Here is a 14,939-nt window from a genome sequence, read left to right on the forward strand (position 1 = left end):
CTGGAAGGACTGATGCTGAAGCTGAAACTCCAATACTTTGGCCACCTCATGCTAAGAGCCGACTCATTAGAAAAGACCCTGATGCTGGGAAAGATTGAAGGCAGGAGGAGAAGGGGATGATAGAGGACGAGATGGTTGGATGGCATCCCTGACTCAATGGACATGAGTTTGAGCAAGCTCCAGGGGATGGTGATGGACAGGGAGGCCTGGCGTGCTGCAGTCCAAAGAGTTGCAAAGAGCTGGACACAACTGAGCAACTGAACAACAACAACAAAAGGTTAAAGTAGAGGGAGGGATGAAAGGGCAAAGCACAGAGAGTTGTTGGGGCAGTAAAATGACTCTATGCATTACCACATGGTGGACACATGTCATAGCACATTCAAAACCCATAGAATGTAAAACACCAAGAGTGAAGTCTAATATAAATCTATGGAGTTTGGGTGATAAATATGTGTCAGTGTAGGTTCATTGACTGTAAAAGGTGTATTGCTTTGGGACTTCCCTGGCAGTCCAGTGGTTACGATTCCATGATTCCAATGCAGGGGACACAGGTTTGATCTCTGGTCAGGGAACAAAGATTCTACATGCCCTGCACCATGGCCAAAAAGTAAAAGTATGCTGCTTTGGTGTGGGATGTTTACAGTGAGGGAAATTGTACATGTGTGGGGACTGGGGGTATGTGTGCTTTCTCTACTTTCTGCTCAGCTTTGCTGTTAACCTAAAATTGCTCTAAAAATAAATTTTGGTAATTAAAAAATGAAACAAACAGTTCCTAAACACTAAATGAAACACTCTACCCTGATGGCAGGGTAAGAATACTAAAATGCTAAGAGTTAAGAAGGCAAAGCCCTAATAACCATTTTTCCTTCTATCTAGGTTGTATAGTCAGGATTGATATAGCTATTTGTGCAAACACAGTTGTAAAATTTAATTTTAATTATTTTTTAATGGAGGAAGTAGTCCATTAAGACAAAAATGCATAAGGCTAACCAAAGTCATAATGCATCTTGTGTATAGTTTATAATCTTGGTAGCCTTGGTATTAAATAAAAGTCATCATAAGAGAGGTACAATACATCTTTTTCAATGAAACAAAATAGAAGAATACTACAGTTTTCCATTTCCTGGGGACAGAGCTGACTAGCTCCCTACACTCCTCCAACCACTCCAGAAATACTGCCTTATTTCCCCCTTACAGATAACAAATAAGAGAAAAAAAATTAGATTTAGATTTGGTTCTTCAGGGTAATTATCAAATGTTTTACAATGTTAAGAAGCAGATAAAAGCTTTGCTAATAATAAAGAGTTTAAGCTGTTAAAAATTTGAGCCCATATATTTTGAGCTTTAAAAAAGTTATTTATTTTTAATTAAAGGATAATTATAATATTCTGTTAGCTTTTGCCATACATCAACATGGATCAGCCATTGCTATACATACATCCTCTCCCTCTTGAGTCTCCCACCCATCTCCCAACCCATCGCACCCCTCTAGGTTGTCACAGAGCCCCAGTTTTGAGTTCCCTGAGTCCTAGAGCAAATCCTCCCTGGCTATCTATTTTACATGCTACAAAATATAGATTTGCTCGTGAGTTAATGTGTCATCCTTGCACAGGGGCCATGCTAATCTTCTCTGTATCATTCCAATTTTAGTATATGTGCTTCTGAAGCTAGCATTATTTTTAACTTTTTGAAGTGGCTTGAAGTTAGAATGCTTATCAATTCAAAAACTACCTATAATGCTTACCACAAAGGGTTACATATCTGGCATATATTGTGTTTCTGCTTAGAGTCATTGAAGATATGATTCAAAAGCAGAACGTTACCTTAAGATAATAGCTATTCATCACAGGTGATAAGGTAAGCAGAGGCATTCACCTCAGAGATACAATATTAAATGTAAAGGAAATCTTTAACTAAGGCTTTCCTGTGGCTCAGTGGGTAAAGCATCTGCCTGCAATGTGGGAGACCTGGCTTCGATCCCTGGGTTGGGAAGATCCCATGGAAAAGGCAAAGGCTACCCACTCCAGTATTCTGGTCTGGAGAAACTCCAAGGGGGTCACAAAGAGTCAGACACAACTGCTGCTGCTGCTGCTGCTGCGTCGCTTCAGTCGTGTCCGACTCTGTGCAACCCCGTAGACGGCAGCCCACCAGGCTCCCCCGTCCCTGGGATTCTCCAGGCAAGAACACTGGAGTGGGTTGCCATTGCCTTCTCCAATGTATGAAAGTGAAAAGTGAAAGGGAAGTCGCTCAGTCTGTCCGACTCTTAGCGACCCCTAAGGGTCGCAGCCTACCAGGCTCCTCTGCCCGTGGGATTTTCCAGGCAAGAGTACTGGAGCGAACACAACTGAGTGACTTTCAATTTCACTTTTTCATCAAAGCAAGGAAATAGTCAATCCTACCAAATAATTTATTACAGTACTAAGACAGCAACATTGTATTCTAACTATTCATAAAAATACCCAGTTGGATTCTTTAAGATATGACTGTGATGTCAAAATAACTTATTTAATTATAATTATAAAATGTCAAGTGTGAAAAAATGATTTTTGAGAGGTTATAGTAGAGAGTATTGAAAGTTAAGACTATCTGGTGTTCATAATGCTTTAAAAATGCTCTATTACTGGTAAATTAAAAAAAAATTAAATCCCGTAAATTATAGAAGAGCAAATAAAAGGCTTTTAATAACTTGGTGGAAATAGTTCTTGAGAATAGCAACATTTCTAATTCTTTGGGTACCAAGCAAATATCAATCTGATACCTTGATTTCCAGAATGAACCTGATCAGCTGATGAAATGAGTTATGCCAGGGACAGGCTCCAGTCTTTGAAATAGGTTCCCAGGAGGCGCTAGTGGTAAAGAACCTGCCTACCGCTGCAGGAGACTTAAGAGACATGGGCTTGATCCCTGGGTCAGGAAGATCCCGTGAAGAAGGGAATGACTATCCTTGGACAGAGGAGCCTGGACAGAGGAGCCACGCAGGCCACGGCCCCTGGGTCTCAAAGAGTTGAACACAACTGAAGCAACTGCACACATATGCATACCTTGGAAGGGAAATTAATAAAGCATATTATCTTATTATTATAAGTTGCATTCTTAGGGGTTAGGTAAAGCTAATTATCTTTTCCTTGAGGGTATAATCATTTCACTAAGTGGTTGTATACACAAAACTTTTCACCAGGATGGTGGACCCATGGTGACAGTGCAGATGCAGTAATACTTGTGAGACACCTGTGAGCAGTCGTCTTTCAGGTCTCAATACGGCTAAATGAGGAGTCAGTAAAAAAGAAGGCGATGCTCATGCTGCTCACATGAGAGCCTCAGGGCCTAACACATCTATCTTTGCCTTAAAGTAAAGTGAAGCAGCTCAGTCGTGTCGGACTCTTTGCGACCCCATGGACTGTAGGTTCTTCCATTCATGGGATTTTCCAGGCAAGAATATTAGAGTGGGTTGTCATTTCCTTCTCCAGGGGATCTTCCCGACCCAGAGATCGAACCCAGGTCTCCCTCATTGTAGGCAGATGCTTTACCGTCTGAGCCACCAGGGAAGTCTAAGTCTTTGCCTTAGTGACTCTCTAAATTAATTGAGATGAGAATTCAAGGAAGATTTTTTTGTGGGTCTCCAACCCCCAGGGTAGTGTTTCTGAAAAGCTTGTCCCTGAACTACTTCTTCAGCCGTGCTTGGGATGTTTTTTGAAATGAAGAGTCTTCCGCTACACATAGACCTCTACTGACAAGTTCGGGGAAATGTGTGTGTATATATATATGTTTAAATTCAGTCTTTCTTGTGCACTTTAAAGAATAAAATCAATACATTGGGAAGAAAATAGACTACAGCATGTTATGCTAAAATCAGAGATGGTCAAGTTTGAAGTGTAAAAAAAAACCTGAAACTCAAACCAGTTATAAATTATCTTAAATTAAAAAAATAGCTTGCATTTTTCTTAAGGAAACTTATACTCTATATATCAATGATATCAGAAGAATTTGCTAAAGTAAGAGACACTGTGGTCTCTGGGCAGTAACATTCCAATGATATGTCACTGGTTAACATTGCCATTAGTTTTATATAAATGGTATGAAGGTGTTTTTAGAGAACTATCCCTGTAACTCTAAAATTCAACAGTACATACCAAATAGATAAAGAAACAATTCAGAAATGTGTCTGAATATTTCTGAGCAATTACTTCTATTCAGAAATAATTGAGGTTGGAATGGAGAGCCATTTTAACCAAATAAACCCATACCATCCAAGGGGCAAAAAAATTAGAATTTGTTTTATCTGATTAAGGATCAGATTACTATTTTGCCACAAATATCTTATTTAATAAAATAAGTGTTTACTTCCCAGACAACCAGAGTAATGAAAGGTACGTTCAGAGTTAACGCAGGCGGCAGAGTTGTTTCTAGGCGGTGCCACTGTTACCATGTGGAGGCTACTGAGATGTTAATCGACACCAGGTTAGTACACGAAAAGTGACAGCTTTATCATCAAATGCTATATGTCGGACATATTAATAGTTACTGATACAGACTCATTAAGTACAATATTTTAGCTACATGTAATAATTCTTGAGAATGGGGGACAACAGACCTTGAATTTTTATGTTTGGAATATTCTGATGTTACACTCATCACCTTTACATAAAATAGTTCCCAGGTTATTTTAGTTAGATGTTTTGAATCTTTGGGTGTAAACACGTAGTTTGGTGGGATCTTGAAGAGCGTGACAGTGTCTTGAAATCTGTGAATCACATAATAAATATCCAGATTGGAGCTAATGGTTTATTTCAACAATTTTTTTTCTTGAATCTTTTTTTAAGGAACAGTAGTCAGATTTGTATAAATTAGTAGTGCAGGGATTGGCTTTAAAATCAAATGCAGCCTTATAAAGACTCGATGATAAATATATTAGACAGTGCTGTAACAAGTTGATTCATGTTTGAAATGAAGTATAAGGACACTGTGAGATCTCAGCCTTAGTTTTTCCAGCTGGACTCCTCCTAGTCAAGGGCTGAATCAATATTTCATTTAGTGAAAACTTCCTGGTGAATATTCTGTCACTTAAGAAGTTCTATTAATCATTCATGAATGAAACACATTCCCAAAGGAAATTCCAAACTGAGTCTGTGGATTAAGTTTTAAAAAGAGAATTTTTAGTACATCAGTTTTGTTCGTGTTATCACTGGCTGGACATGAAAGTAAGAAGCCAATTGGGAAAATCTATAACTAATCCCTTTGCTGGTATCAAGGGGTTATGTAAAGTTCAGCAGAACACACTAGTAAAAGTTTGAGTTGATCGTTTCATTAACAAATCCATATTTTATAGATCACTAGATTTTAAACTATTTAGATAAGTGAATCTCTTCTTAAAATTATGAAAGCTGTGTTAGGGCAACTGGATCTATATGAAATTTGATAGGTAAAATTTACAAGTTGGTATTGTTCTAGTTCACAAAGACTAATTTAAACATAGACAATATAATAGCTAAATAATTGTACATATAAATACTATTCTATTTTCTCTCAGTATTATTTCTAATTAAGTAATTTCTTTAAAACTATAAAGTATATATATTAAGTGCAGTAAAATGTGAATATTATCTTTATATATGTCTTACAATAGGTTATATCAGTAGGTTTTACAACAAGCATATTTTATTCAATTAAATAAGTGTTGATGTTTTCTACAAACAAAATAACAAAAGATAAATAAAAGATTATTCAGGACATAGGTTTGCTTTAAACTGCTACAACTTGCAACATGGCAGCTGTTCAGATGGTAACTGATACCAGATCAGCTACAGAATTCATGCCCTATTTGCCCAACACCTAATAGTAAAACCATTATCCCCTTGCTCTGAATAATGTACACAACTGCCATTCTGATTTGTCATTGTATGCCAATTCTATAACTTATTCTCTATAGTTACTTGGGAAAATAAAAATATCTCTCTAGAAACAACCCATTAGACATCTTTATAATAAATAATATCACCTGTCAAACAGTCCTTCAGACATAACTTCACTCATTTTATGGGTTTTGAGAAGTGAGGACCCAAACTTGGGGATTAGTGCTCTAAATCTCAATGAAAGAGAAGCAGTCCTAGATTGCAAGTTAGTGCACCTGTCTGGGGACCTTGACTGTTTCTATTCCAGAAGATGAAGTCCTTCACCAAGCTGGCAAAATGTTTCTATTATGTCTAGAAACATAATCACGTGGCCTTTTCACATCTACACACACATTCTTTAAATACTTATAATTTCTGATCACTGTCTGATTTGATCAAGATAATCACCATGGTGTGATCACTCACCTAGAGCCAGACATCCTGGAGTGTAAAGTCAAGTGGGCCTTAGAAAGCATCACTACGAAGAGAGCTAGTGGAGGTGATGGAATTCCAGTTGAGCTATTTCAAATCCTGAAAGATGAAGCTGTGAAAGTGTTGCACTCAATATGCCAGCAAATTTGGAAAACTCAGCAGTGGCCAAAGGACTGGAAAAGGTCAGTTTTCATTCCAATCCCAAAGAAAGGCAATGTCAAGGAATGCTCAAACTATCGCACAATTGCACTCATCTCACATGCTAGTAAAGTAATGCTCAAAATTCTCCAAGCCAGGCTTCAGCAATACGTGAACCGTGAACTTCCAGATATTCAAGCTGGTTTTAGAAAAGGCGGAGGAACCAGAGATCAAATTGCCAACATCCGCTGGATCATGGAAAAAGTAAGAGAGTTCCAGAAAAACATCTATTTCTGCTTTATTGACTATGCCAAACCCTTTGACTGTGTGGATCACAATAAACTGTGGAAAATTCTGAAAGAGATGGGAATACCAGACCACCTGACCTGCCTCTTGAGAAACCTATATGCAGGTCAGGAAGCAACAGTTAGAACTGGATATGGAACAACAGACTGGTTCCAAATAGGAAAAGGAGTACGCCAAGGCTGTATATTATCACCCTGCTTATTCAACTTATATGCAGAGTACATCATGAGAAATGCTAGGCTGGAAGAAGCATAAGCCGGAATCAAGATTGCCAGGAGAAATATCAATAATCTCAGATATGCAGATGACACCACCATTATGGCAGAAAGTGAAGAGGAACTAAAAAGCCTCTGGATGAAAGTGAAAGTGGAGAGTGAAAAAGTTGGCTTAAAGCTCAACATTCAGAAAACTAAGATCATGGCATCTGGTCCCATCACTTCATGGGAAATAAATGGGGAAACAGTGGAAAGAGTGTCAGACTTTATTTTGGGGCTCCAAAATCACTGTAGATGGTAATTGCAGCCATGAAATTAAACAATGCTTACTCCTTGGAAGGAAAGTTATGACCAACCTAGATAGCATATTCAAAAGCAGAGACATTACTTTGCCAACAAAGGTCCATCTAGTCAAGGCTATGGTTTTTCCAGTGGTCATGTATGGATGTGAGAGTTGGACTGTGAAGAAAGCTGAGCGCCGAAGAATTGATGCTTTTGAACTGTGGTGTTGAAGACTCTTGAGAGTCCCTTGGACTGCAAGGAGTTCCAACCAGTCCATTCTAAAGGAGATCAGTCCTGGGTGTTCTTTGGAAGGAATGATGCTAAAGCTGAGACTCCAGGACTTTGGCCACCTCATGCGAAGAGTTGACTCATTGGAAAAGATGTTAAAACAGCTATTATAAATATTATCCATATGTTGAAGATGATTCAGGAATATATGAACATGATTAAGAGAGAAACTGTAAATGTTAAAAAAAATAAAGAAAATTTGTAGAAATGAAAATCATAACATCTAATCTGAACTGAAAAACAGTTTAGATGGGATTAACTGCAGAGCAGTTACACAAGAAGAAAACATCAGGGGAATTGAAGCTACAGCAATAACTAGTAAGACTGAAATATAGGAGAAAACAAAAACAATAAATATAAGAACAAAGCAATAGTGACTTCAAGGTTGCATCAAGTGGTCTAATATTGGTGAAGCTGGAGTTCTCGTAGGAGAAGATAGAAGGAAGCAGAAAAAAATACTTAAAAACAATGGCCAAAATTTTTCACAATTTTATGGAAACTATAAATCCACAATATCCAAGAGGTTCAATAAATTCTAAGCAGAATTGCAACATGGATGGACTAAAAATTATCATATTAAGTGAGGTATGTCAGACAAAGACAAATATCATACTATATCACTTATATGTGGAATCAAAAAAGTGATACAAATGAACTTATTTACAATACAGAAATAGACTCACAGACTTAGAAGATAAACTTGTGGTTACCAAAGAATAAAGGCAGGGAAGAGGGATACACTGGGAGTTGGCTTCCCTGGTGGCTCAGTGGTAAAGAATCTGCCCACCAATGCAGGAGACAAAAGAGACACAGGTTTGATCCTTGGGTCAGGAAGATCCCCTGGAGAAGGAAATGGCAACCCACTCCAGTATTCTTGCCTGGGAAATCCCATGGACAGAGGAGCCTGGCAGGCTGTAGTTCATGGGGTTGCAAAACAGTCATACATGACTTAGTGACTGAATAACAACAAAATTAACAGATATATACTACTATGTATCAACTAAACAATAAGGACCTACTGCATAACATAGGGAACTATATTCAATATCTTATAATAACCCGTAATAGAAAAATTCTGAAAAGAATACACCCATACAAATAATTGAATCATGTTGCTGTGCATCTGAAACTAACACAACATGGTAAGACAAATCTACAGCAATTAGAAAAACGCTAAGCAGATAAACAAGGAAAAAATCCTAAGGAGAGTAAATCTATCTAAAACCACATCAAAGCACATTATAATCAAATTGCTGAAAACCACTGATAAAATCTTAAAAGTACCCAGAGACAGAGAAATGAAGACAAGAATGTCCACAGACTTCTCCTTAGAAACAGTGAAAGCCATAAGACAGTGGAGAGACTTTTTTTTTTAATAAAAAGATAACAATATTTTATTTTGGGCATTTACTCAGTATTTCACAAATCCTCAACAAGTTTTGAGGTAGGTTAATATTAGTATTTATTTTACAAACTAAAACCCAGCAGAGATTACATCACTTGTTGCAAACCATAACAGAAGTCCTACCATAACCAACAATAACATGGTTTTTCAGATTAATCTGATGTCTGTGAATTTAATAGTAATAGCTTGCAAACAGTCATTAAAAACAAAACAAAACCCAAACCCCACTAGATATTATAGAAGTTCTACTTTGGGTATTTTGTAGTTCTTAAATCAGTCCTACAATGATTATACATGCTTTTGAATAACCTACTTATTCTCATTACAAATCTATTTATGTACAACTAATCCTTGTGGAGAAGGCAATGGCACCCCACTCCAGTAGTCTTGCCTGGAAAATCCCATGGAAGGAGGGGCCTGGTGGGCTGCAGTCCATGGGGTCGCTAGGAGTCGGACACGACTGAGTGACTTCACTTTATTTTTTCACTTTCATGCATTGGAGAAGGAAATGGCAACCCACTCCAGTGTTCTTGCCTGGAGAATCCCAGGGACGGGGGAGCCTGGTGGGCTGCCGTCTATGGGGTCGCACAGAGTCGGACACAACTGAAGCGACTTAGCAGCAGCAGTCCTTGTAATTGAAGAAGGAAATGTCAGTCCACTCCAGTACTCTTGCCTGGAAAATCCTATGGACAGAGGAGCCTGGCAGGCTACAGTCCATGGGGTCGCAAGAGTAGGACATGACTTAGAGACTAAATCATCACTAATGCTTATAGTAACAAATTAGCACATTATTGATTTTGTTGTTTTCTGCTTTTGGGGTGGGTGGAGCAGGAAGATAATCAGCAAGCTTTCCTCAGAGTGCTAGGCAGGTTTTAAGTACAGGTGTTATGCTCAACGCACCATCTCTGGTGATTTGGAGTCAAAGGAAAGCAGGTATCTAAGGAAGCCAAGATCCAGAAAAGATGCCTGGATCCAAAAGAGGTGGAGGCCCTGCACAAGTCAAAAAGAAGACAAAAGCACTATCATCTCAGGCTACTGATACTCAGCATCATGCTACAGCATCACAATTTATGGGAAAAGCTCTTAAAAGACCAGTAAATTAGAGAGAGACATTTTTAAAGTATTGGAAGGGGGTTATAAAATACTTGAAGAGGGGACTAACCACCAAGAGGAATAAGTTAATTTTTCAAGGTGATTAAAAAGCTTCCCTGGTGGCTCAGATGGTAAAGCGTCTGCCTGCAATGTGGGAGACCAGGGTTTGATGAAGATAGGGAAGATCCCCTGGAGAAGGAAATGGCAATCCACTCCAGTACTCTTGCCTGGAAAATCTCATGGACGGAGGAGCCTGATAGGTTACAGTCCACGGGGTCGCAAAGAGTCGGACATGACTGAGCAACTTCACTTTCAGTTTCACTTTCAAAGTGATAAAAATGATTTGATGATTTCTATACAATATTCATATTCATAAATAAACTGATAAATTTTATTATATGTAAATTACTTCAAAAAAACTGATTACAATGTTGGCTATCTTAGGGAAAATGCTGTTAGTATAATTTGAGAATTTCAGGTTAGAGAACTTTTTAAAAAAGAAAATTCATTTAAAAAATCACGAAGTATATTTTTTCATTTACATCTAGGTACTTACTGCAGTATTCCAAATAGAGGCTAAATTCACACATGCTTATAATACATACTTTAACAGACACCAACTTTCTCTTTTCAGAAAATAAAAACAAAATCAAATTATTACCAGAAAGGAAATAATTTTAAATGGCAAACTATGGGATGTACATGACTCAAAAAGTAATTCCACATAAATGTCTTTTCTATAAACACAAACCTAAGTCAACATCATACTAAAATTGTCATATAATCAGTAGTATGGATCAGAATTATCATTTCAAATTTATATTAGTTCTTACATGTACAAAAAATTATTTTAGGCAGAAGGTATTTCTTAAACTATTTTTATAAAATTGTTCTATTTAGAATAACTTTTGAATTGTTCTTTATTCACTTTTCCCAGGCAATTATTAATAATATACACAGAACAATTTTCATCAAATTGTGTTCTCTGCAATTATAATAAAGTACATACATAGGGTGCAACAATATTTATTTACCTCCAGTTTATTTCTTGAAGAAGTGGGTTTCCAGTGAGAGACAATTCATGGAGAGAAAAGCATGCATCAAACCACTTTATGGCACTTGTAAGATCTATAGAAATCAAACAATGAAAATTATTATGAGGCGTTACAGATAAAGAAAAATAGTTATACATAAATGACCATTTTATGTTTGACTATTAAAGAAAAACACAAAAATTATTTATTCTACATAATATGTTTTTAAAAGACAATATTAAGAAGAGACTCTGCTATCATAATACATATTTCTACCATTTAGCAGCTGTGTGAATTTATGCAAATCATACAATTGCTTGGTAACTCAGGTTTATATCTATCTCATAGGGTGAGAATTAAATGAGCATGTAAACAGCTTAGAGCAAGCTTTGCCAGATCGTTAACACAACATATAAAAAAGTAAAGTCAAAAGTAATTGGATAGTGGTAAAAATTGAACATTTGCCTAAACAGAATTACATGTATACTTTCAAAAGTAAAAACAGTAGGTCAATCCAGCAATCCAGGGTACATTAAGAGTAATTTATACTGGAATTGCTCTCCCACAGAAAACAATCATAAAACTGGACAATAAACAGGAAGCACCTGTTTTTAAGCCTGACTTGGGAGAAAACAGCAAACACACATGGTGAGCTGACAATTACAATTTTTTTTTTTTTTGCCTAAAATTATTTAGCCACTTTAGAGCAAGAAAGTGGAAATCAAGCAAAGAGGCTGTTTTGTTGAGTGATGAGGCAAAGTTTAGACATGAGGCTGGAATTTATGGTGAAAAGTACTGAGAAGAAGCTGAGTGTATATATGTTGGTAGGAAGAGAATTGGGAAAAAAGTATATGTAAGGGTTTACCACCGCTCCTTGGACGAGTGCTAGACAGGGCAACATTCTGAAACACCTAGCAAAGTTAACCTGCTATTAGGCTAAGAGCTGAGTGATGACATTATAGTTCATGCACCAGGGAAAGACACTGGAATTTTAGCCCAGTCAGATAAGAACCGAATACAGCATCTAAGAGATTCAGCCAAAATCAGAAAGACCATGTATTAGGAGTGAAGACAATGCCCAGAGGTAGAGGAATGCATTGAGAGTTGAAAATTAAAATGATTTGCCCTAGGAGAGAATGAAGTTAAGGTTGACAGAAACACAATTATCCATCAATACCTTAACTGCCTGCTAGAATTACATTTACTACACTTTAAAAGAGAGATAACAATAGCTGGTCTCAGTAAACTTGTAGTATGAACAATGCTCAGCATACAGTTACAAAGTATTGGACATTAAAAAGAAACAGGAAAGTATCATCTATCATTACGAGAAAATCAGTTAAAAGGTAGATCAAGGTGGACCAAATGGAAATCAATTTTTTCACAAAGACACCAAAGTCAATCAATGATGAAAACAGTTTGTTCAAGAAATGTTTCTGGAAAAACTAAATGTTGTTTAGTTGTTCAACAACTCATCTTTGACTCCACACCATTTGTAAAAATTAATTTCAGGTAGGTCATAGACCTAAAAGTAAAAACTTAAGTACAAGACCTTTATAAGAAAGTTAAAAAGTATAGAAAACCATCTCATTCTGGATGTAGAAAAATATTACAAAGGACACAGAGAGCAAAAGTTATTAAAAATAAAAAATTAAACCAAAATTTAAATTTCTGCTTATCTAAATATACACTTAACAAAATTAATAGGTAAAAGAGAGACTGGGACAGAACACCCACAAAACATATGTCTGGCAAAGAATTTCATCCAGAATACATAAATAATTTATTCAAACCAATAAAAGCAAATAGCCAAATTTTTTAAATGGTAAGATACTTGAAAACACACAAAACAATATACAGAAACCATCAATAAAGGTATGCAAAGATGCTCCATATCATTATCCATTAGGGAAGTGCAAACTAAAACCATAACGAGATAATACAAGGATATACCAAAACCCTATAGAATGGAGTGATCGGAACGCTAATGTGGGGAAGTAAAATGTTACAACTATTTGGGAAAACAGTTTTATTAGTTTCTTGTAAAGTTAAAAATGCACTAACAGGGGCTTCCCTGGTGGTTCAGATGGTAAAGAAACTGCCTGCAATGCAGCAGACCCAGGTTCAATCCCTGGCTTGGGAAGATCCCCTGGAGAAGGGAATGGGAACCCACTCCAGGACTCTTGCCTGGAAAATTCCATGGATGGAGGAGCCTGATGGGCTAGAGTCCACAGGGTCGAAAAGAGTCCGACTCGACTGAATGACTTCACTTCACTTCTAGTATTCTTGCCTGGAGAATTCCACGGACAGAGGAGCCTGGAGGGCTACAGTCCATGGGGCCACAGAGTTGGACATGACTGAGTGACTAATACTTTTCACTTTGACTTTCATGCATCTACTCTATTATCCAGTAATTACATCCTTAAACATATATCAAAGAAAACTGAAAACTTATGTTATGAAAGTATTTGTACATGAATTTCCATAGGAACTTTATAATCAGAGTGCCCCAAACAGATGGTCAATACTGAAATTAGATTTATTATATTTCTTGCAGCTAAAGATGGAGAAGCTCTATATCAGCAAAAACAAGACCAGGAACTGACGTGGCTCGGATCATGAACTCCTTATTGCAAACTTAAGACTTAAATCGAAGAAAGTAGGGAAAACTACTAGCCCATTCAGGTATGACCTAAATCAAATCCCTTACTACTATACAATAGATTCAAGGGATTAGATATGACAAACAGAGTGCCTGAAGAACTTTGGACAGAAGTTCGTGACATTGCACAGGAGTCAGTGATCAGAACCATCCCCAAGAAAAAGAAAAGCAAAAAGGCAAAATGGTATACTGAGGAGGCCTTAAAAATAGGTAAGAAAAGAAGAGAAGCTAAAGATAAAGGAGCAAAGGAAAGATATATCCATCTGAATACAGAGTTCCAAAGAATAACAAGGACAGATAAGAAAGCCTTCCTCAGTGATCAATGCAAAGAAACAGAGGAAAACAATAGAAGGGAAAAGACTAGAGATCTTTTCAAGAAAATTAGAGATACAAAGGGAACATCTCAAGCAAAGATGGGCACAATAAATGAAAGAAATGGTATGGACCTAACAGAAGCAGAAGAGATTAAGAAGAGATGGCAAAAATACACTGAAGAACTATACAAAAAAAAGTCTTAATGACTGAGATAACCAGATGCTGTGTGATCATCCACCTAGAGCCAGACAGCCTGGAGTGTGAAGTCAAGTGGACCTTAAGAAGCATCACCATGAACAAAGCTAGTGGAGGTGATGAAATTCCAGCTGAGGTATTTCAAATCCTAAAAGATGATGATGTGAAAGTGCTGCACTCAATATGCCAGCAAATTTGGAAAACTCAGCAGTGGCCACAGGACTGGAAAAGGTCGGTTTTCATTCCAATCCCAATGAAAAGAAATGCTCAAACTACTTCACAGTTGCACTCATCTCACACACTCATAATTCTCCAAGTTAGGCTTCAATAGTACATGAACCAAGAACTTCCAGATGTTTAAGCTGGATCTAGAAAAGGCAGAGGAACCAGAGATCAAATTGCCAACATCCACTGAATCATCAAAAAAGCAAGAGAGTTCCAGAAAACGTCTACTTCCGCTTTATTGACTGTGTCAAAGCCTTCGACTGTGTGGATCACAACAAACTATGGAAAATTATTAAAGGGATAGGAATACCAGACTACCTTACCTGCCTCCTGAGGAACCTGTATGCAGGTCAAGAAGCAACAGTTAGAACTGGACGTGGAACAAGGGACTGGTTCCAAATTGGGAAAGGAGTACATCAAGGCTGTATATTTTCACCCTGCTTATTTAACTAACATGTAGAG

The 14,939-nt window shown here is 37.3% G+C and overlaps 1 protein-coding gene and 1 non-coding gene across 5 annotated transcripts in view; both read right to left on the reverse strand.

The window, feature by feature from the left end:
• LRRIQ1 (leucine rich repeats and IQ motif containing 1) overlaps positions 1–14,939 on the reverse strand; it is a 227,517-nt gene that overhangs the window by 133,316 nt on the left and 79,262 nt on the right. For all 4 annotated transcript variants that reach the window (XM_044941866.1, XM_025284377.2, XM_025284378.2 and 1 more), the window contains one exon: positions 11,081–11,174. In XM_044941866.1, the coding sequence (XP_044797801.1) occupies positions 11,081–11,174 (94 nt within the window). The remainder of the gene's footprint in view (positions 1–11,080; positions 11,175–14,939) is intronic.
• On the reverse strand, positions 1,568–1,674 carry LOC112584753. The gene has a single exon (XR_003109160.1). It is a non-coding gene; the product is annotated as a U6 spliceosomal RNA (small nuclear RNA).

Source organism: Bubalus bubalis, chromosome 4 (genome assembly GCF_019923935.1).
Source record: "Bubalus bubalis isolate 160015118507 breed Murrah chromosome 4, NDDB_SH_1, whole genome shotgun sequence".
NCBI classification, from domain to species: domain Eukaryota; kingdom Metazoa; phylum Chordata; class Mammalia; order Artiodactyla; family Bovidae; genus Bubalus; species Bubalus bubalis.